The 21746-nt window shown below is 38.6% G+C and overlaps 1 protein-coding gene across 1 annotated transcript in view; it reads right to left on the bottom strand.

Annotated features, from left to right (window-relative positions):
- fbxo41 (F-box protein 41) overlaps nucleotides 1–21746 on the bottom strand; it is a 55009-nt gene that overhangs the window by 11338 nt on the left and 21925 nt on the right. The window contains exons 3-8 of the mRNA XM_086083182.1: nucleotides 16666–17404; nucleotides 14776–15005; nucleotides 9567–9771; nucleotides 5500–5573; nucleotides 3465–3850; nucleotides 354–592 (exon numbers count right to left, since the gene is read on the bottom strand). Coding sequence (XP_085939308.1) covers nucleotides 354–592; nucleotides 3465–3850; nucleotides 5500–5573; nucleotides 9567–9771; nucleotides 14776–15005; nucleotides 16666–17214 — 1683 coding nt within the window. The 5' untranslated portion in view covers nucleotides 17215–17404. The remainder of the gene's footprint in view (nucleotides 1–353; nucleotides 593–3464; nucleotides 3851–5499; nucleotides 5574–9566; nucleotides 9772–14775; nucleotides 15006–16665; nucleotides 17405–21746) is intronic.

The following is a 21746-nucleotide window of genomic DNA, read 5'->3' as shown; positions in this document are numbered from 1 at the left end:
CCATGGAATGGAGTGTTGCTAGGCGGCAAGATGAATTCTGCTAAATGTTGTACTGGAGAGCGCCTTTGCCGCGACATCAGACAAGCGCCTTATTTATAGGTGACGGCAGGGCAATGATAAGGGAAACATTATTATATGCGCTGTCTCAGTCTGCCGAAGTTTGGGACACACTAGAGATGACAAACACTGAGGTGTTTAAGGGACACTGGTGACATTTTCCAAGTTTGTGCTGAGCCATTAGTAGAGATGCACCATTGTCTTCAATTTCAAATTGTTTTGATTCAAAACAGTTAAAATGATTTGAGAAAAAAACAAAACAGGATGGCACAAAATCTCCAACCAAATGTTCTCACCTTGGAGGATACCCGTGCGTTCTCCAGCAAGACTCTGGTCCACACGGCCGGGTGGCGGGCCACAAACTTCCAGTCTCGGCAGACTTCCGCAGCTCTCAGCAGCGTTTTGGTATCCAGGTAGGTGAAGATGCAAAACAAACCGGCACGCATCTTCAGGATCTCCGGACTGATCACCTCGTTGGATTTGGACGGGCTCTTCTCGTGGCGACACGGTTTGCTGTAGATGCCTTCACATCGACCTATGGACAGATGACAGTAACAAATCACTAATCAAATTAAACGATAACTATTTTGATAATCGATGAACTCATTCACTGCCATAGACATCAAAAATTAATTTGAACTATTTCCTATTAGTTTAACAATTTTCCCACTTTTGTTAACAAGAGTATGAAAACCTAGATTTTTTTTATTGTAATTTTTTTTTGTACATTTAGAACAGATATCAAATTTGTGATTAATCGTGAGTTAACCAGTTAAGTCATGCGATTAATTAAGATTAAAAATGGTAATCACCTGACGTCCCTAATTTTTTATAATCTTTTATTTTTTTAAAAAAGGAAAAAAAGATGATTAAAAATGGGGAAAAAAAATATTACAATTATTTTATTATATATATATTTTTTTTAAAGAAAAGATTATTAAAAATTAGGGGTGTCAGGGGATACATTTTTTAAATCTTAATTAATTGCATGACTTCACTAGTTAACTCACGATTAATCACAAATTTGATATCTGTTCTAAATGTTCCCCACCCAAAAAATTCTAGGTTTTCATACTCTTATTATACTTATTATATAGAAAACATTTAATTCAGTGATTATATATATATTATAAAATATTAAACTAATATAAATAGTTAAAATGAATTTATGACGTCAATAGCCGTCAATGGCAGTGAATGAGTTAATTGGTTAGAAACCATGATTCATTTAAATTGCAAACTTATCTGCCTAGTTTGTTTAGCCATAAAATATTCCAACCGTAGTCGTCACTATGACCCCGATCTCTAAAGTACACAAACAAGAGTGATTTTGTTTCCCCACAAGAACCGGCGATAGTTCATTTGAAGCACATTATAATTTGCTAAATTTGCTTCCTCCAAAAACAAGAATATATTTAACACTTAATAGCATTACAGTAAAGTCCTGGAACCTTCCTGACACACCTCATATTTTAAGTCCAGGCCCATAATCATACAGTTGACATATTTCATTTGATTAATGTAATTGGCCAGTGTGTTGCTTGCACCAGATTGAGCTGCATTTGTAACGGATGTACAGACACTGTAGCTGTATATAGGTGTGAAGGTATTCATTTGAAGAGCGATTCTAACAGCTTTGTGTGTGTGCAGCCTGAGAAGAGGAGCGAAAATAAGCATCAGCGTTGATGGGAGATCGCTCGGAGGTGACTCATCTCCATCTTTGCCGTCCAAGGCCGTCTGCTCCAAACCATCAGGCCTGTGAACCACCGCTGACACTCTCGCTTCCTCACATACACACACCGCCTACACTTACGGTTGCCAAATGAACTAAAAAAAAAAAGAAAAAAAAGAAAAAAAACCCTGCACGTTATATGCTAGAAAAAAACATGTATATATAGATATCATCCAATTAAGCCATCACTCAGTGAGGGACTACGTCAAAGGAATGCCAAAACCATGACAAGTGTGACAAGGTGTCGTACAAGTTTGTCATATAGGGTTCCTTTGCATGTGGTAGCACATTTTGAGTCATGATATTAAAAGGAGTTGTAAAACTCAACCCAACGTGACACTCTTCCCTCGGTTTAGATGTATTATGCTGGGAAAAAAACACTAGGTGTCACTGTGTATTTAAATGAGATACCAATTCATTCCTCCTCGAGGCAGGAAGCCATTATTTATTTATTTATATTTTTTAAATCAAGTCAATCTGAGGAATTTGATACAGTAAAAAAGTGTCCTTATGGTCAGAATGATATATCATGGAGTGGATATTGTACATCCCGGACTGGTCAATAGCCAATCGCAGGGCACATATTGAAAGACAACCATACACACACTTATGGACAATTCAGTCTTGAATAAACATAACATGTTTGGGATGTTATAGGAATGTGGGAAGAAGCAGGAATAACCGGCGAAAACCAACGCAAGTAGCCTACATCAAGAACAACACAGGAAAGCCTACACCGAGGTTCAAACTCAGAACTGTGACATTCAATGATGGTCATTAAAATTGAAAAGAAGTAGAATACCACTCGCTCAGTCATTACTGATGATTAATAATGTAAGATCAACAAAAAATGAATAAGGAAGGACAAAAAAAATTGAAATAATTGTTTTAAATGTCACATTTTCATACTAAGTAGTGTTGCTACTTCCTGTTTTGTTCCCGTTCCATTAGCTTTTTTTGTGAACAAAGGACTTTGAATTGATTCAGAGTGTACAGAATGTACGTTAGCATGCTAAGTTAGCTTCTCGTGCTGGCGTGTTTTCGGTTTAACGTTCCATTAATGCAGGGATTCACAGATAGATGGACAAAGATACATTATTTTGAGTAAATCAATTATTGGATAATTTCCCACAGCACAAAGGTTGGGAATTACTGCAATAATGAGAATTTTATAATAGTTTTGAATTCTTCATTAGTTTTTATTTCATTTTGACTTTTGTTTTTTACATTCAGTTAGTCAATTCGTTTTTAGAGTTGTTTGTTAGTTGTTGTTGTTGTTTTTTTACATGCTTAATTTTATTTTAGTATCTATTATTTTTAGCATTAGTTTTTTTTATATGAGTATTTGTCGAGTACAACATCAAGTCAATACGTACGTACAGCAATACAAAAATAAATACATTTAGAATGAACCCTGCAATCTCATGTACGATATTAATTAACAAAGACAAAAACAAAACATTTTCGCTACAATTAGCCTATACTTCATTTTAGTTAGTTTAATGAGCGTAGTTGATGTTCAACTTTTGTTTCAGCTTTTCTATTAATTTTTTTGAAGCATTTTTTTTTCTTATTTTGTGAACAATTTATTTTATTTTTTTCAACTTTAGATTGAGTTATTTTGAGTTCACCTTTCGTTAGTTAACTACAATTAGCTGGACCTGGACCTTGTTACCTGCATTAGGTCGATACCCGGCCCTGCCGTGGTAAGGATACGGTGCGCTCGACTGCTGCACTTCCGCCACCGCTCTCCTCTCCTGCTCCCACATGTCCACTTCGGACTCGGTTGTCCGAGAGCCCACGTCGGACACGTCTCCCTCCTCGCCCTCGGTGCTGTTCCTGTAAGGCCGCCGCTGCCAGTTCTGGATGGCCTGTTTACGAAGACCCCAGTTCCTCCCCCCTCCGCCGCATCCAGGTGAGCGCTCGTAAGCCGCCTCGTTCAGGCGGCACTGCATGTGGTAGTACTGAGCCTCGGGGCACTCCTCCATGGGGTGCATCTCCACACTGTCGCTGTCGTATCCGCCGGAACCCTGTGAGACCGATTTGATCCGACCTGATGCGCTGGAACGACAACGTGATAATGATAATCCTTCATGTAATGAAAGACTTCTGTTTTAGTTAGCAAAAGAGCTCAAATGGGATAATTAGTTAACTCTATAAAGTTGCGTGAAAAATAACATCTGTGAACTGAGATTATCACTACCTGTTTGTTTTCTGATGGGAAAAAAAGGTGTTGATTTTCTTAAGTATCACTATTGATCGATGGTTACTATTTGAGGAAATACAGAAATGTCCACTGTGCACAGCTTGATGGGGAACAAAAAAAAAAAAAAGCAATCACTTGTGGTGTTAAATTGACGCAAGACAGGCTTATGTTGGCTGTATAAATATCTGCTGAGGTCACAGAACAGTTGCCCAGTTAATCCAAGACGAAGAGCTCATCACTGAGACAGAAGGCTGTCGGACCAACGCGTGTCGTCATGACTAACCCGTGGCCGGGAAGTGTGTGACGTCTCGACAGGAAACATTTGCACCCCAACTGGCGGCGCAGTCGGACCTCATGCAGAGACTGGATGTCAATGTGTGAAATAACACAGTATATTCCCAAGATATCTATTTGTACAGTCGCACTCTTAGCTAACAGAAGAAGACAGCTAGGTGTTACTGAGACAGATCGAGTATAGCATGTCTTCGGAAATGACAGATTGGCTTTCAATAGGTAGGAGAAAGTGACGTGCACTCAGTCTGACGTCACATTTTCTCTAGGCAAAAAGAAGACATTGAGCTCTATAGCCACTCTATTAATGTTATATATTTTTTCTGCTTATCACTTAGAATGCCCAGAAGTAGTTATGGGAACATTTGGTCGGCTAGTGCCTCGCTGTTGGCAGGCTATAGCTAACACCTCAGTGTTGGCTGGCTAACGCTGTGCTAGCAACAAACAAAATAAATTTTGTCATCTTGGACAGCAGACCTGAGAGACAAACTAGATTAGCGCTAGCTAGGATGATGCTAGTAGCAACATAAATGGATTTATATAGGGACCAACGATGCACTTGGGAAGGTAGCGTGTAAAAGTAAGTTATTTTAAAGTAAGGTTAACCTTCCCATTTGTTGATATGCTGCAAATGCGCGGGTATAGGCCACAATGATACATTTGAATGAGATACGTGAACTGTGAATATGATCACGATGAAGTGCTATAAAAGTGAATATTGATTAAATCACATTTTTTCTAGGCAAAAAGACGACATTGAGCACTAACCACTTTATTAATGTTATATATTTTTTCTGCTTATCACTTAAAATGGCCAGAAGTAGTTATGGGAATATTTGGCTAGCTCGTGCCTCGCTGTTGGCAGGCTATAGCTAACGCCTCAGTGTTTGCTGGCTAACGCTGTGCTAGCAACAGACGAAAAAAAAATGTGTCATCTTTGACAGCAGACCTGAGAGACAAACTAGCTTAGCGCTAGCTAGGATGACGCTAGTAGCAACATAATTGGATTTAGGCCTGGGACTAACGATGCCCCCCCGGCAAAAGTACATTGAGAATCTATTTGAGTTGATTCGGTCATTCGAAGGCTAATGTCAATATGAATAGCGAATGTGGATCTTTAGTGTTAGTCCGAGCTCTCAAATATAAAAATCGGTGTTTTTTGAAAATAGCAAACTCCCCTTTAAGAAAAATAGAAGGAAAAGCTGCACTTTACCCCGTACTGGGGGAAGAGCGTCTTTCGGATGCTTGGTAGATGCCTCTGGTGCTTCCAGAGATGCTTGAGTTTCTCTGTAGACAAACATCAAGATGTCGATTATTCAGAAAACATAAAAGTCCGAAGGAAAAAAGTTGTATTAATACTGTGGCAAAGTGTATTTTGCCACGACCTATACTCATGCATGCTGGGCTGCATGTGGGCGGGAGACACCTTTTATGCTCCCGCTGTGTCTTTAATTGCTTCCCCAGTGGCTCGAAGGCTTTAAATACAACTAAACATAAATTCATACTGCTGCATGTTAATGAACAGCAGCCTCATTTGCAGTTTCGTCACATAACATAATGCAAGCTGTGATAGCTCATGTCCTGTATTACAGCAGTTATTACAAACAAATATGTACAATTGCATAATAGCCAGAGCAAATAGTTACTAGTGTGAAATTAATTCTTTAGATGAGAATTGACCTGGAGATGGCGCTACAGGAACATGAGCACAGTCTTGAGAAAGCTTCATCGTGACTATTTTTACAGCGTGAGCACAAGCTGACCTTCACTCTCGCTTGCCCGAAGCTGTTTGTTTGCTGCCGGAGCTTTTGGATCCGGATCTACTGTACTGATCAGTACGCTAACGTGAACCGCTGCCAACTGAAACAACGTGCGAGCACAAAATAAAAGAAAAAAGAAGACCTTTTCAAATGTAAAACCTTCCCAGTATAAGATCGACGAGGCTGACTCCAGGTCAGCCAGCAGTCACTGCAGAGCAGGTCAAAGCTTTTATTAGGTGGCTTACATGCAGCGTGTTCTGAAATAAGTAAGTCACGCTTAAAGCTCTCCAGTGGTCTACCTGCATCATTGAATGGAAGATATACAGGAGGAAAAAAAAGGTGATCGATCATTCCCTTTTGAATGAGGTATTAACCCATCAATATGTTTATCATTGTGGAACTGCACTGCAGCATACTGAGACCCTCTCATGAAAGTTGCAAGGTAAAGACATTTAAATACTTCATTATGACATTAACCAAAAACAAAAGGATGGTAGGTAAGTGAGTGAAAGAACACTGATTCTCAAACTTTTAACATCAAGTACTATTTCAAAAAAATACTTTGCTGTCTGTCCCAGTACCACTAATATGAGCAACATTAAAATAAATAAGTGTATTAGGTAGGTGTTATTCAAAAATTAGGAGTTTTTTTTACTCCTAAAAGCTATATTTAAAAGTAATGTAACATTATGCACAGTTTAAAAGTTAAAACTGCGCTTAAATATAGGAGGAAAAAACTGTACCCAAAGTGTTTCTAAATAAATATTAGAAAACATCTAATTCAGTGATTCTTTTGCGTGCCACTCGAGGGAACCTGCATACCACATCTTGAAAAGTTTCTCATTCGTCATTCTGGTAATAAAAAAAAAAAAGTTATAATATTAGAATTTTGCAGTTTAGGGTGTACCCCGCCCACTGCCTGAAGCTAGCTGGGATAGGCTCCAGCGCCCCCGCGACCCCTGAGAGGACAAGCGGTTAAGGAAATGGATGGATGGATGGTATGAAAATATGCCATTATTTCCTGTAAATATATGTACAGTCATTTCTGAACTATAAGGCACTACTTTTTTCACTTGCATTCGACCCTGAGGCTAAGGTGCGGCTTATGCATCAGATCACAAGGGGGCGCATTTTAAAGGAAGCGCAAGAGCGTCAGGCAGAGCAAGACAAACCAAGTGAGCCCAAATACAGTAGGAGAGAAAATGACAGTTAGGCAATTTGCGCCCTCATTATGGAAAATAAATGAGCGGGAACCCTTATATACCGGTGCGGCTTATATGTGTAACAAACTCGAGTATTCCCCAAATTTACCTAGCAAGGCTTATAGTCAGGTGTGCCTTGTAGTCCAGAAATTACTGTACTTTTTCCCTTGTAAAATTAAGAATTTATTCTGAAAGATTTCGATTTTTCTCTTAAAAGTACCACTTTAACCTTATCAAAGTTTATTCTAATAAAATGGCCACTTTTTCATATTGTGGTGTATTCCAGCAGAATTTAGATGTTATTTTTTTCTCCCCTCATAAGATTTTACTGTCAGAATAAAATTATATATATATATATATATATATATATATATATATATATATATATATATATATATATATATGTATGTGTGTGATTTTTTTAAATTATATATATATATATATACTATATTAAATAAATACAATACATTAATTATAAAATTATATAATATTTAAGATAAAATTACAAATTGTTTAAAAAAAAGATTTATTGTGGTTGACTTTAAGTCTCTGATGAGATAGGCGGCACTGTTGTTGTATGCGACATTTCGAGTGCTGTGTGTGGGTGTGTGTGGCTGGGTGACTTCTCTGGGCTTTCCTTCACGCAGCAACAAGTTACCAAGCATCCTATGACTCAATTCTTTGACTTTACATCGAAAGTCTATATTTAGGATGTAATGCTTGAGGTACATCTAAGGTTAGACCAGAGTCGAGCGCACATTAGACAGAAAAACCTTAACAGCTCACATGCGGTGTTACATAAAAATAGCCACTTTGTTTCCTGTGACTCAATTGAACGAGCTGTGGCTATTCAGTTACCTGAAACCCTTTTACACCGCCTCTAAAAACCTGCTTTGTGTGTTTTTGCCGGTGTAAACAGCACCGAAAGGGAATGCGTAAAAACTTTAATAAATAAATCCCGCTTGGTACTGATTTGATATGACAATTAATGTGGAATCTCTGGCTAAAAGAGGCATAGGATGGACAAGCTGTTTAGCGGATGGCAGATCTGTAGCATGTTACATCACATCGAAAATCATATCGCAACCTTGAATGAGAAGCAAGAACCGGTTTCCACGGAAACGCATCCATCTGTGCAATTGAGCAGGTGGCCTCTCTCTCTGTCTCTCCAGCCTTCTCTTCGGAGATTCTGGATGATGATCTAAATAAGTGACACGCTCTGCTGTTGCGTTTTAATCAATGTGGGATGAGATAAACAAGGTTATTTTATTGATCTAATGTATCTCGGGTAGTATTAAATCTTCATTCTGAACCTTTTTTTTTATTTTTTTTGAATAATAAATCTTCATTCTAGTTACGAGTGTATTCCGGTGGATTTATGTCATTCACAAGTACATGCAACGATAATTACAATTGTATTCATGTAAAATTCAACCTCTCTTTCTTGTAATATGTATTATATCTTCACTTTCAAAAAATATGATTTAGTCTGTTTGGCCTCTCTATTAAGTACAGTAAAGTACAGACTACAGCATTTTCTTGTTAGATTATTTAAGTGATGCATGTAACAGATAGATAGATAGATAGAAATAAACATTGTTTTTTGGATTATCATTATAATTTTATTAATGTAAACTAAAATAAAAATGGTAAACTTTGGGGGTTGTTCTAGTAATATAAAATTGTAATATTTTATTCTATATCATTTCATTTCCTTTTATATTTATATTTATATTATTATTTATATTTTTTATATGCACAAATTGGATCCAGGTGGCATTGGTTTAAGATGGTAGCTTCTCACCCCCATACAATTTAACATTCAAACAGGATATCACTGTGACATATTTCATTTTTGCCCTTAACATTTTAGGTAAGGTCACTTTTATGACTTCATTAGTTCATTAGATCAAAAGCTAATGGAGAACATGCCTGGCAAAATAATGGTTTATTTTTTATTTTTTTTAAATCAATGTTGGTGTTAACACAAGATGTAAAATACAAAAATAGAAATATAATAATAAAATTAACAATAAATAGAATAATGAAAATTACAATTGTGTTGAGCTAAATTGTATCTTGACAAAACATTAGTACACCCTAGACCAGTGGTTTCCAAACTCGGTCCTCGAGAGCCGGAGTCATGCAGGTTTTGGATGTTTCTCTTCTCCAACACACCTGAAGCTCATTAGCAAGCTCTGCATAAGCCTGATAAGGATCCTGTTCACTGGAACAGGTGCATTGGAGCAGGGACACATCCAAAACCTGCAGGCGCTCAAGGACCGAGTCAATCGCATGGCACAAACAACTTTTCTTACCTGGCGTCCATTGCCCTTGCCCTGTAGACTGCAGCGTCCCAGGCTTCCGTTGGGCGTGGTGCCGCAGCTGCTGATGATTTGCAGCTGCTTCTCGGCGCGGTCGGCTCGGTCCAGCAGCTCCTCAATGAACTGCTGCAGGCGAACTTTGGCGTTGGCCTCGCGCGCCGCAGTCTCCTGCAGGAACTGGTCGATCTGGGCCACCTCCCTGAGAACAGAGAAGAGCATTTTTATTTTATTTTTTGCATTTACATTTGACTTGCTGAAGACAAAATGTTCTACGAAAAAGGAAAAATTCTTATCTTTTTGGAATCTATTATCCTACCTATATTGATTATTCCAACACATAATCACATAATAATGTCTTTATCATGAGTTGTATTTTAATTTTGAGGTATTTATGCTTTTATTTGTCATTAAACACCACTGTATAAAACCGAAACAAACATGACCTTGACAACTGTTATGCATGTTTACAACCGGCCTTTGACACACCTCCTCTTCCCGAGTGGCTCCAAAAAGAGAAAATCAGCCTCTTGGTATGGCCCAGCCTGATTGGAGTTTGCTCTTACGCAAGAGTCGCGTTTTAATATTTCTTGAAATTGGGACGCTCTGGGCTAAAAATAATGCGCCATCGGGCACAGATAACTTCTCTTTTGGCACTCGAAAATGAGTACTGGAGAGTCGCTGAAAAAAATTTACGATTAAAAAGTGAAGGAAGCACCAAGTGAAACTATCAATAATTGCTCAATTGGCTTGAACCCGCCTGCACAAAGCAATAAGATCAGCAAGCATGTCAGCTATTTGTGCCCAATGACAGAACAACATGATTCATATCTACGTGCAACACTTTGACACGGCAACAATTGCTGATTATAATCTCTGATTTTGAGACGATGTGACCGCCTGTGTGTGTGCGTGTGCGCGTGTAAGACAAAGACCATTTTATCCATCTCAACTGTCTCCCCATCTGCTGTGAGCGCCTGACACTCTGATTCAGAAGCTCTCTCAAACCGTTTTTGAAAATAGACTGGCCATATAATTAGGCACACTATAACGAGATCCGTATCACAAATGCTGTCAGTTTTGATTGATCAGATGTATTGCAGCACGCGTCTTCAAGGTAAAGCATTCATCCATCCCTCAGGGGCATGCTTGCATGTTATATGCACACATTGCTATGATATTCAGTAATGTAAATTGTAGTACGCAGCGACATTTTATCTTATTGACAGTAAATTTACATAATTTCTTGTTTCCTTATGATAGCTGCAAGAGGATCAGTAAATACGTGGTCCCTTCATTTTATAGGTTAAACTTTGAGGATTTTTCATGGGAGAATATGACAAGATAAATTCATAACAATATGTATTGCATAAATGCCTTTATATCCAGTTGTTTTTTTTTACGAAAAAAGAACAATGCACCCAACTACCCCCCGCCCCCCCAATTCCTTAATCAAATTTTTAAAGGCATTATTAAAATCAATTTCATTCTGTGGTATTTTAGTAATTTCAGAAAGCTACTTTTTCATTCTTTCCTTTGCTATTTACATTTCTTTAAATATTTTGGTTGAAAATGTGCTTAAATGTCATCCGTTTTTTTATTTATTTTAATAAGCTACGTTCTCTTTGCTTTGCAGTCTTATGTTGTTCTATTTGTTGTGCTTTTGTTTGTGTGACGCACATTTAGTTACCTTGTGGATGAAATAAGCAATATTGCCTTGAATTAAATTACATTTAGGATGGCGCCCTTAATGATGAGTGTCAAGTAATAACAACGATAATAATAATAATAATAATAATAATAATAATAATAATAATAATAATAATTATTATTATTATTATTATTATTATTATTATTATTATTATTCCTGTTAATGCCCTCATGGAACATATACAACATTTCCAACTGAAAATTACCCTGGAGAGAAAACCCACCCAAGCACGGGAAGAATTTACAATTTCGCAGAACTTTGAACCCAGAACTTCATAATGGTAAGGCAGACATGCTATCCGCTAGCCACAATGCTGTCCAGGATAAGGTCATATTGTCCCCAATTAAAATGAATGTTCATCAACAGTCGTGGTTCAAAACGGAAGTTCCCAAGAAGCCAATATTTACAATTCAATATTTCTGTCATGAGAATCTGTATTGATTATGAAAAGCATCCAGTTCTAACTTCTCCCATGTTATTTATATTACTGCTTACTAGCGCTTTGTTTTCGGACTGTCCTCTTGTCAGAATAAGCTTGTCCGGTACCGTGAGACACCTCGCTGTAACAAGCCTGAATAATAACGCATGCGATCTTCTGAAGGACTGATTCTCTTTGAATGCTAATTAAGATCCTTTCACAGGTGTCGCCGACGCTTTGCGCAAATTCACCACGACGCCTCATTAATATTTCAAGAGTGCGGATGATTGACTGAAAGGGCCTGAATGAGAGATGAAACAGTGTGAAAAGGAGCTTCAAGCGCAGTAACGCTAAGGCCCACCGCCCACCGATTGCATTGCGTTGTTTTAGCGTTAAGCTAGCAGATTTTTGCAACTTGTGTGAGCGGCTAAATACTGTAAGTGTAATTCTCTTTGTATGTTTTAACTTAAACTGGGAACGGCAACAGGAAGCAAGCACTTGGCCTATTTTGCTTTTTGTTGTTTAAGAACTGCTCACTATCTGTTGTCACCATTTAGCGCTCTTAACTTTTGCCCACTCAAGGTGCAAAGCAATGGCAAGATAAGCCAGGTCACTCGTAAGTTGACGTACCACCGTATACTGTAAAAACAATGAACCACAGTGAACTGCCTTTGTTGTGTATTTTCCTTGGATTGATCAAATGTGTTTTGTGTATGCTGCAAGCTAAAATGCATGTTTCGATACTACCATGCTTTTATTCCCACTTCCTCTGACCATAGGATAATTCATTTGCCTTTAGCCTATTTGTCACATTTATGAATACCGCCGCTCACTGGTAGGACTTTGCACAAGTGTCCTGTTGTCGCCTAGCAACTCGCATTGTTCTAGTTCTCACCTCTGATGGTTCAACGCGATTCTGTTAAAGCCCCAAGACATGCAGCGACTTTTAAAAGGCCGTGTGTCCGTTAAGGAATGCTTAGTCATGGTCTCAGTCGAACGCGCACCAACGGTGATGCTCGTTTTCCATCTTTGCTTAGCCGTTCTGTACTTTACAGTGTGAATGATCTCGCTGTTTGACTGCCAGCTTCTCCCCGCAGAGAACAGACAGAATAACTGTGCGCACAGACAGCGGCAGAATGGGAGAAAAAAAGCGTGCCTGCTTTGCCCCGGCTTGAAATGCTTTGGAGCTCGTTGGAGTATGAAGGTGTACCTAATAAACGGTCCAACTTAGATTAAGTAATTAGCGTAGATTTAAGTAAACAGCAGCTGATAAAAAGATATGCGCGTTCAAAATATACCAGTTATGTCATCTTTTGTTTCGTTCACCTTTAACCTACCTCTCCATGTCATATGAAAATGGGCATTAAAAACTCTACCATACACTCTTGTTTAATTATTAACTAATAGAATTTGGGCAACAAGGTAAATGTTTCTTGGGATGCAATTCAGTTGTTGTTTTTTTAATCCTCAAAAATAGTCCTGGTCATGCTTAGTCCATAGCCATGCTCAGTGGGAGAACTTCAAACATGTTCATCAGATTCATGTCCAGAAATGACATCCATCGGCACACTGTGTGATTCATGTCCAACCAAGCCTTCTATTTACAGAAGCTGAAAAATGAGCCAGCTCATGAAGCAGGCCAGTGGAAAGGACAATCAGACAAATACCATATGGGCAAAAGTATTAAGACACACCTGGCCAATAATATAGAGCTTCCACTCCAATTTTGAACCTTGTGTCAAACATTTAAAAAAGATTGACAGCATACTGTATCTCACTCAACTTCAGCTCAGTAAGCCTCAGAAGGATTCATTTCACTGGATTGTTTTTGTGAAATGTCACGATGATCATAGAACACCAAATGTAACTTTTTGCAGGCATAGGAAATTGTTTTGTTGTAAAAGCCCTGGAGATTAGCTTGGATGCAAAAGTTTGCTTGCTAATAATCCGTTCCATCCTCCCGAAATAAAACAAAATAATTTGCAATTCATTTTTAAAGGAAAATAGCATGTTATATTATATAAAACATTGAGTAAGAATTAAACACATTTAGTGTCCACCTTGGCCACTGGGGGCAGTATAATAGTCATACAGACAAATGAAGAAGAGTGACTCTTGACACATTGATATTGTCACTATTCTCAGTGACTCAATAAAATGCAAAGTTTTTGTATTTTTTCGCAGAGGACAAAGAATATATACCTAAAAGTGTTATTTGAATGTTTTGTTCAAATATACATTGCTTAAAAGATTATTCAGGGTTACTAATACTATAGAAGCTAATTGTTAGCATGTCAATGGTGTTTTCCATTGTACACTAGCATTAAGCTCACAGGACCTTTTTCTAGGCAGTTGTTTGTTTGTTTTGAACACATGTAATTATCTTCGTTTTATGTTTACTCTATTAGTTAACTTCAACTAGGAGTGTCATTAAGCTTCTTTTTCTGAACATTTTTTCCCCTATTTTCCAAAGTTTGTCTAAGCAAAATAAATAAATAAATAAATCATCTGAACGACGCTCATATCTCAAAAGTTGTAAGCCAAGTCACTTGTAACTTCACAATCACCACCGTACAGTATTTGAAATCTTTTCCGTGCGTAATGTATGTTAGCTAGTTTAGCAGTACATTAGCAGACCTGTTTCCCTGACACCTTTAGATTATGCGTTGGAAACACCTGCTCACCTACAAATGTAATATTTTATTAAAAGTAGTGCTTTCTTCCAATGCTTTGGTCTGCAATTGGGATTTTTGATGGATTCTCATTTCCCACGGTGAAAGAGGACAAAGTCTAGGGCTGCAGAAAATCAATCTGCTAATGAAGGCTGATAGAAAAGGATTGGGACAATGTTAAGACAGTAATACAAAAAGCAACACTGTTCACATTACCCAGAGTGAATTACGATTTGGCATTAAACCCCTCTGTGATATGTTCAAAACACCTCGCAATGAGCTTTTAAAGGGTGGTCCAATTGAGATGATTTTTGAAGTACTATTCTTAAATGAGCCTTTAAATGTTAAATGGGGTTTACAAAGGTGCATTCAAGGTGTTTTACTGGACATGACCAAGCAACTTACTGCTGCTTGTGGCTGAGCTCTGCCTCCTTGTTCACCAAGTCCTGTTTGAGGTTGGCCAGCATTTCCACCGAGACGTCCACCTGCCGGGAAAGCTCCAAAGCCTTGTCCTCGAGCTCTTGTTTCTCCTGGCTGAGCCGCTCGCTGTCGTGTTTGGCCCGCTCCAGCTCCGAGCTCTTTCTCTCCAGCTCGGCCTGCAGACGGCCTACGCGGGCCGCTATTTTCTGCTCCACCTACAAGACGACAGATGTTTGAGTCGCGTTCTTGTATATGAAACCAATGCAAAGTCCAATGTTAGCGTTGGGCGTTAGAAAAGAAAGGTAAGCATTCAAAGTACATTTTATAGTGATCAAAGCCAGGCATTATAAAAGTGTGTCCATAATGTTATATGCAAGGGCATTTTAAAATGTTACGTTAACTTATCGTATTTACTAAATTACATTACATTACATTAACAGTCATTCTGTGACTTGGGTTTCCAGTTAAGCAAAACTGTACCATAATCGATTCTAAAAAGGTTTGATGGTTACAGCCCTACAAAAATAAAAAAAATAAAAAACAAGAAAAAACAAAACAATACTCCAATTATGGAGATGAACTTGGAGGACATTAGTTTGGAGATGTCTTCAGGTCACAGGCTTTATGCAATTAAAGAAATAATATGCAACTAAATATATATATATATTAAATATGTATATATTTAAAGATATATATATATATATATATATATATATATATATATATATATATATATATATATAAAATATGTATATATTTAAATATTTAGTTTATTTGTGGTCTGTTCTGTTTCGATAGTAAGTTTTTCGATTTAAGGCATTTATTTTTGCTTTAGTCTTAAATTCACATATGTAAAAACTACAGTAGCGGTGTCAGGCGGTATTTAAAAAAAATAAAATAATTAATCGCATGAGTTAAGAAGTTAACACACGATTAATCGCATATTTTCTATCTGTTCTAAATGTACACAAAAATATTTTTTTTCCCAAGTTTTCATACACTTGTTAACATAAAAGTGGAAAAAATGTTAAATTGATAGAAATATGGCTGCATCTTTTAGTCATTGATACAGTCATTTCATAATAATTCATAAAATTAAGTTAAAATTCAAAAGATGTACCTTACTGTAAAAAAACAAGTGCGATATTGATTTGTGTTGGTCATTTTTCTGCCACTAGATGGCATAATTTCATGTGTAAGTAGGTGACAGCTCAGTGCATTTTTCTATCTAATCTTTAACATGAAGTAATTTTAAAATTGTAAAATATAGCTTGACCCCAATCTCCACAAATATATGCATTATTAATACATTTATTACTGCTAAATGTTTACGTGGACGTGCATGCAGGCTTTTCAAGTATTGGGCGGTCAATAATAGCGCACTGAAAAAATGAGTGGCATTAAAGGAACTTTAAATTAACTCACAAATTAACACATTAAAAAGATCACAATCCTTTCAACGGACGTCCTCTATTGTCATGCAATGGACTATTCCATAAGGTTTGACCCGTTTCACTGTGACAACTAATGCAGCCTACTTGACGGAAACAGCCAAATGTTCTTGCCAGTCACACTGGAGACTAAAATGAGTGATGCTTTTCATCCCGAAGATGTAATTAATAAAGCAATCAAAATGGTAAACCATAATAAAAGTTGATTTATGTTCTTCTCAATTACAGTAAAAGGCTTAGAGTGATTGACTTGTTTGATAATCATCACAAAGGATTATTTATCTCGTTGATGTCAGATGAACGTTAATATTCAAGATCTTAGCAGTCCACAAATGTGGAGGCTGGAGGGCCCCATGAATAGGTTTGCGTTCCCCAATGAGTACATTGGACGTACCCTGTCCCTATCGAAATGAAAGCTGTTTACCTCTTCAGAAAGCTTCTCCATCCTCTCATCCAGCTCCAGACGTTCAAACGCGCGTGCCTTCAACCTGGCCAGGCCTTCTTCATAAGCCGCCTCCACTGCACTGGCGGCCACGTTAGCTGCTACGGCCACGGCTGTACTGGGGTTCCCATAGGGCCCGGGGTCTGTGGATGTCATGGCCGTCTTCATCAAAATCTCCCCCAGAGGAAACTCCACATTGGGGATGTACCTGGCGGAAGTGTTGGAGCACGCCGGCGTCAAACTCAGGTCGTCCACGCACGGAAGCTCGCGGCAGGGGAAGCGGCGCTCTTTCAAAGCCGACGGCTGCAGCGGCTCAAAGGGCTCGTTATTGTTGGGAGGCGGCAGGAGAGCTCCCTCCGTCACGAGGGGCAGCAGGGCGGCGGCGTCGCAAACGCTGTTGGACTTGGAGAGGACGTAGAGGGTCTCGTACGTGTGGTTGTACTCCAGGTGGGCGCGAAGGGACGAAAGGCTTCGGAAGCGCTTGTGCTCCCCACAGCGAGGACAGCGGTACGGCAGGTCCAGAGAGGCCATGCCGCGCGGGGGGATCTGTGGGGAGAGTTGGACGGCGCTCACGCAACCGGACGGTGCCGCCGGTGGGTCAAGAACCCATCGGGTGCTCTCATGGTGACAACGGGTGCAGTCGATCAGCAGGGCGATGACAGATCTTAGAAGGTCACATAGTGGCAACTCTCAGTCGGTCTTGTCATGCCATCGTCACAGCCTAGAACAGAAGAAAATACAATGATAGCTTGAAAAATACAGTCAATTCCCAACAACTGTTGAACTCTTTTGCTTCGTTTTTTTTTTTTAAGTCTAAATAGTCTAAACATGACGTTCTGATTCATATTAGCAAATAATAAGCAAAATCCAGCTGTTTGTATCCATCTTCGGGGGCGGCCATTTTGCCACTTGCTGTCGACTGAAGATAGCATCAATGTTGCTCAGGGTTCAGGCAACGACCAATCATAGCTTACCTGTTTTCTGAAGCTGCGCTGTGATTGGTTGTTACCTCAGACCTGAGATGGATAAAAACGGCTGGATTTTGCTGCTTAAGTCATATTCCACTAATGTAATATTAACCAGAATGCCATATTTAGACTAGTGGGGCTGCATAGAACATATTGTCAATTTTTTTTGAGGGGTTGACTTCCGCTTTAACATTTAATAACTGTATTTTGGGCTAATGTTCGTCTCTTTTGGCTGCATTTCCACAGTTGCCCACTAGATGGGGGCGCACTATTTAGTTTGAAGTGTAAAATTGAAAGAAGAACAAAAACAGGGAGTATTTTAGCACAGCCTGGTTTTTGTTTAAAAGTATTTTGTCATTCGCTGTAATCCTGCTTTTTATGACTACAGAAAATGACAGCTAAAGGTTAATTTTATAATATTCATCTTTAGGCATGATTAGTGATATATATTGTGAAGTTTGGGGGGGGGGGGGTTACATAGAGGGATCGGTACACTGTTACACTGTTTGTATAATATTTTTGTGTTATCCATTGCTCTCTCAAAATACAGCGAAAACCCGCATTAATGCCCATTAAAATGAATTGGGGGGAAAAACAAGCAAACATGTTTTCTCTTTCATTTAAAAAAAAAAAAGTGTAAAAAAAACAATAACAAAAAAAAACAAGTTCAACAACACTCACATACAATCAATATACGTGGTTCGTGAAAATACACAAAAAAATCTGCTAATATCTTTTATCTATTTTAGGTGTCGAAAATGTACAGTGAACCTGCCAATATGTCAGTACATGCGCTACGATTGGCTGGCGACCAATCCAGTGTCTAACCTACCCGACCCTCGCATAACTCAGCTGGGATAGACTCTAGCTCGCATGCAACCCAAACCAGGATAGCCATCATAGGAAAGTGACGGATGGCAATTAACATGTATTAGTACAAGCTTTACAACTCCACAATGTCTACACTCTTGTGGAGCTATTGATTTGCAAGTGAAGAGGTCAAGAAACATGAAACCCGTGTTTCACTGACCTGTACGTGCCATTATGATCTGTCATATGTGCTGAAGTACTCAAAGGACAGCCAGGAGAAGCAACAGGAAATGGATCCATTACTGAGAGTGCTCATGAACACCGATAAGCCTTCCTTGTCTTTGAAAGACTTAAGGGCTCTCTATAATCAAAATGCAATCTTCTAATCAAGCACTGTGTTGATTAATAGGTCAAAGCCAGTCTTGGATGTCAAGGTACTCGAAATGATTGTTTACAGAATTAGCAGCTGTGTATTCTTCAACCCTCAATGTTGTTTTTCCAACGATACAATAGCAAATAAAGAAAAGCTAGTAGAGCTCAGATATCCATAATGGACCATTAGAGAAACAATTGTCATGTTTTCAAATGAGCATAATACAAACGTTAAAGATGAAAGGGCCACCATATGTTACAGTTGTGAGATCTTCTCACCGCGTACCCAGAAGCCACTCTGATCGCTTTCAAAGTCTGGTGAGGCTGCAGAAAATAATGATATAAAAAGGAGCGTATGGGCAAGCTGTGCTCACTCATAAAAGAGTTTTTCCACAAGGATGGCAACCATTTCATTTCTGCAGGCAGTTGGCATCCCCGTCTGCTTCACGACAATATCCAATCAGGCATTCAGTGAGGCAGGAAAATGGAAAGTCACATGTTACACCTAGACATCCTATAAGTGATGATTCTTTATATATTTCATTTTATACTTGTTTATTCGGTCCTGGGCTCCAGGCTGTGCAAAAGGCCCTCTTGGAATTGCTGATTATTCTTAATCGCCTTGTGGAGCACCATTCATGAAAAAAGTTCAAAGACAGGAAATTAACATATCCTAGACAGACGGATGGCAGTAAACTATTTGTTTATTTTTTCAGGATGGGCAAGTTAAATGATGGATTTTTCAGCAGCACCAGTGGGGGGCCACATAGTAGAACACACGCTTTCTAATCGGATATTTGACAAAAATGACATTTTAAATATGGACAAATTATGTGCAGGCCCATGAATAGCAAAAAATCCAGGTATAATTGAACTGCAGTGGGAAAATTGGGGAGGGGGGGGGGGGGTTATTCTTTTTTTGTAAATACAATAAATTCTTCAGAAAACACTGATAAACTTCCAATAAGTGTTTCTTTTTTTTACATAAAATTGGAGGTTGGCACCCAGGGGAAAAAACTAACACACACGGCAAAAAAAACAACGACAACAAAAAAAAGTTTAAAGAATTATTGGAGGGGAATAAAAAAAAAAAATATGAATGGGTGAACCCCCCCCCCCCAATTATTTTTTTTTAACTTTATTATTTTTCTTTTTTTTTTATGAATCAAGATTTTAGAAAGGTTAGGGGGAAAAAACACCTGACACCAAATTCACCGAGTTGAAATTGGGTGGGCATGTCTATCATAACAGGATGCTGAAAAAAACAAAAAAAAACAAGCCCTGCATTGAACAGGACGACGGCCATTTTGGTTTAAAGATGCCATCAAGATCGAATTCCAGATAGTGTGGATATTTTGAGAGGCTTTTTGGTGATCGTCCCAGTCAACCTTTCATTAGTTGCCGACAGTTGTGTGACTCAAATAGGAAGCTTTTTTGCTAACATCATTACATGTCGGACGGGGCATGGCGTCAACATTTGATGATTATTTCCAGGATTTGTCACGAAAAAGCGGGTTTATTGTTGCTTGTAACTTATAGACTGTTTTCTACCAAAACAAGACAAGTAGAACACAAACAATCTTAATTTTGACCCATCTGATATTAAGGAGCCATTCTAATACACTGCATTTATCCAGTCGGTCCACACCTCAACATTGAAGCTCCATAACTAACTAACTTATAAACAAACAGCTCTGAAAACCTAAGCTGCTTTTCTTTCTTTTCTCAGTCAGCCATGGCCTTGAGTCTCCTTTTCCAAAGGCAGTCGGTGTGTGCCAGCAAGTGTCACCTTCGTCAGGCACAAATAAACAGCAAAAGCACGGAAGCGTTCCTGGCTTGAACGCTTGAGAGGAGTCTCCTGCAGGGGAAGATTCAGCTCTCGCCGCGGGATTGCGAGATGTCTCGTACAAAATAAAAGGAGGGGGGGGGGGGTCCCTGCTTTCAACATGTCAGTCATCAACCTTCAAACTCCATGTCAGGAAATGATAGGAACATAAAGCCTTTCAAATGATCAAAAAACAGCAATCTCCCACCCCAGCTACAGGGGATATATATTACTTGAGTAATTGATGCAATAATCGATAGGCTAATCGATTCCAAAAAGATTCCTTAGTAGGATTATTTTAATTCAGAACAAGTTGAAAGTCAACCAGCGTCACAAAATGTGTTGTGTTCCACTTTGTAGTGTAATTTTGTTGGAGGCATTCTACCGTGACGGGCAGTCAAATATACTGCGCCACTCTAATGGAGACAAGTAGCCTTGCGCGTCTTATTGTCAACTAAAGCTGCTTTTTAAAAGGCTATTTCCTGGCTGGTAAACATTCTCAGCACAACACCGTTGCAAATTACCAGCACAGAAATAAGCGCGTTGTTAAATTAACACCTCAAAACTGAACATTATTATCTTTATAAAGAGCTAATTGCTGCACAGCTCTTGTATTGGATCTAATTAGATGTGCAGGTAATTACCAGTGAAAGTAAAGTGGGAAAGGTACTGAATGAGGAAGAATTGAATCAATCAGCGAAGGCCAGATTATCAGATGGCTTTGAAAAATGACACTTAATAATGATTTTTTTTTGTCAGAAAATGGTAGAGGTAGACTAAACCTGTTCAATATTTCTTTAAGTGTTTGGTCAACTCGAAGTTGGGCCGAGTCAAGGATGCCATTATTATGACGAGAAACAAAACAATAGCCAATTGATAAGCTTGCTGGCGCTTGTGCTGTTGCTGAAGTTTGTAAAAATGAAAACAAGAATAGTTTGCGATAACAATGTAGTCTATAAATAAACTACAGAAGCTGCTATACCAGTTAGCATCTTTTTCTACTACGCTTTCTTCTTCTTCGCATTTTCAGGTGGTCATGGTCTGTCGTGTGATGCTTCTGACTCTCACAGGTCAGTCTTGGTACTACG

Source organism: Leptonotus elevatus, chromosome 8, assembly GCF_054856555.1.
Source record: "Leptonotus elevatus isolate MCC_2025b chromosome 8, RoL_Lele_1.0, whole genome shotgun sequence".
NCBI classification, from domain to species: Eukaryota; Metazoa; Chordata; class Actinopteri; order Syngnathiformes; family Syngnathidae; genus Leptonotus; species Leptonotus elevatus.
Note: the sequence above shows the minus strand (reverse complement) of the source record. Positions and strands in the feature narration are given on the sequence as shown.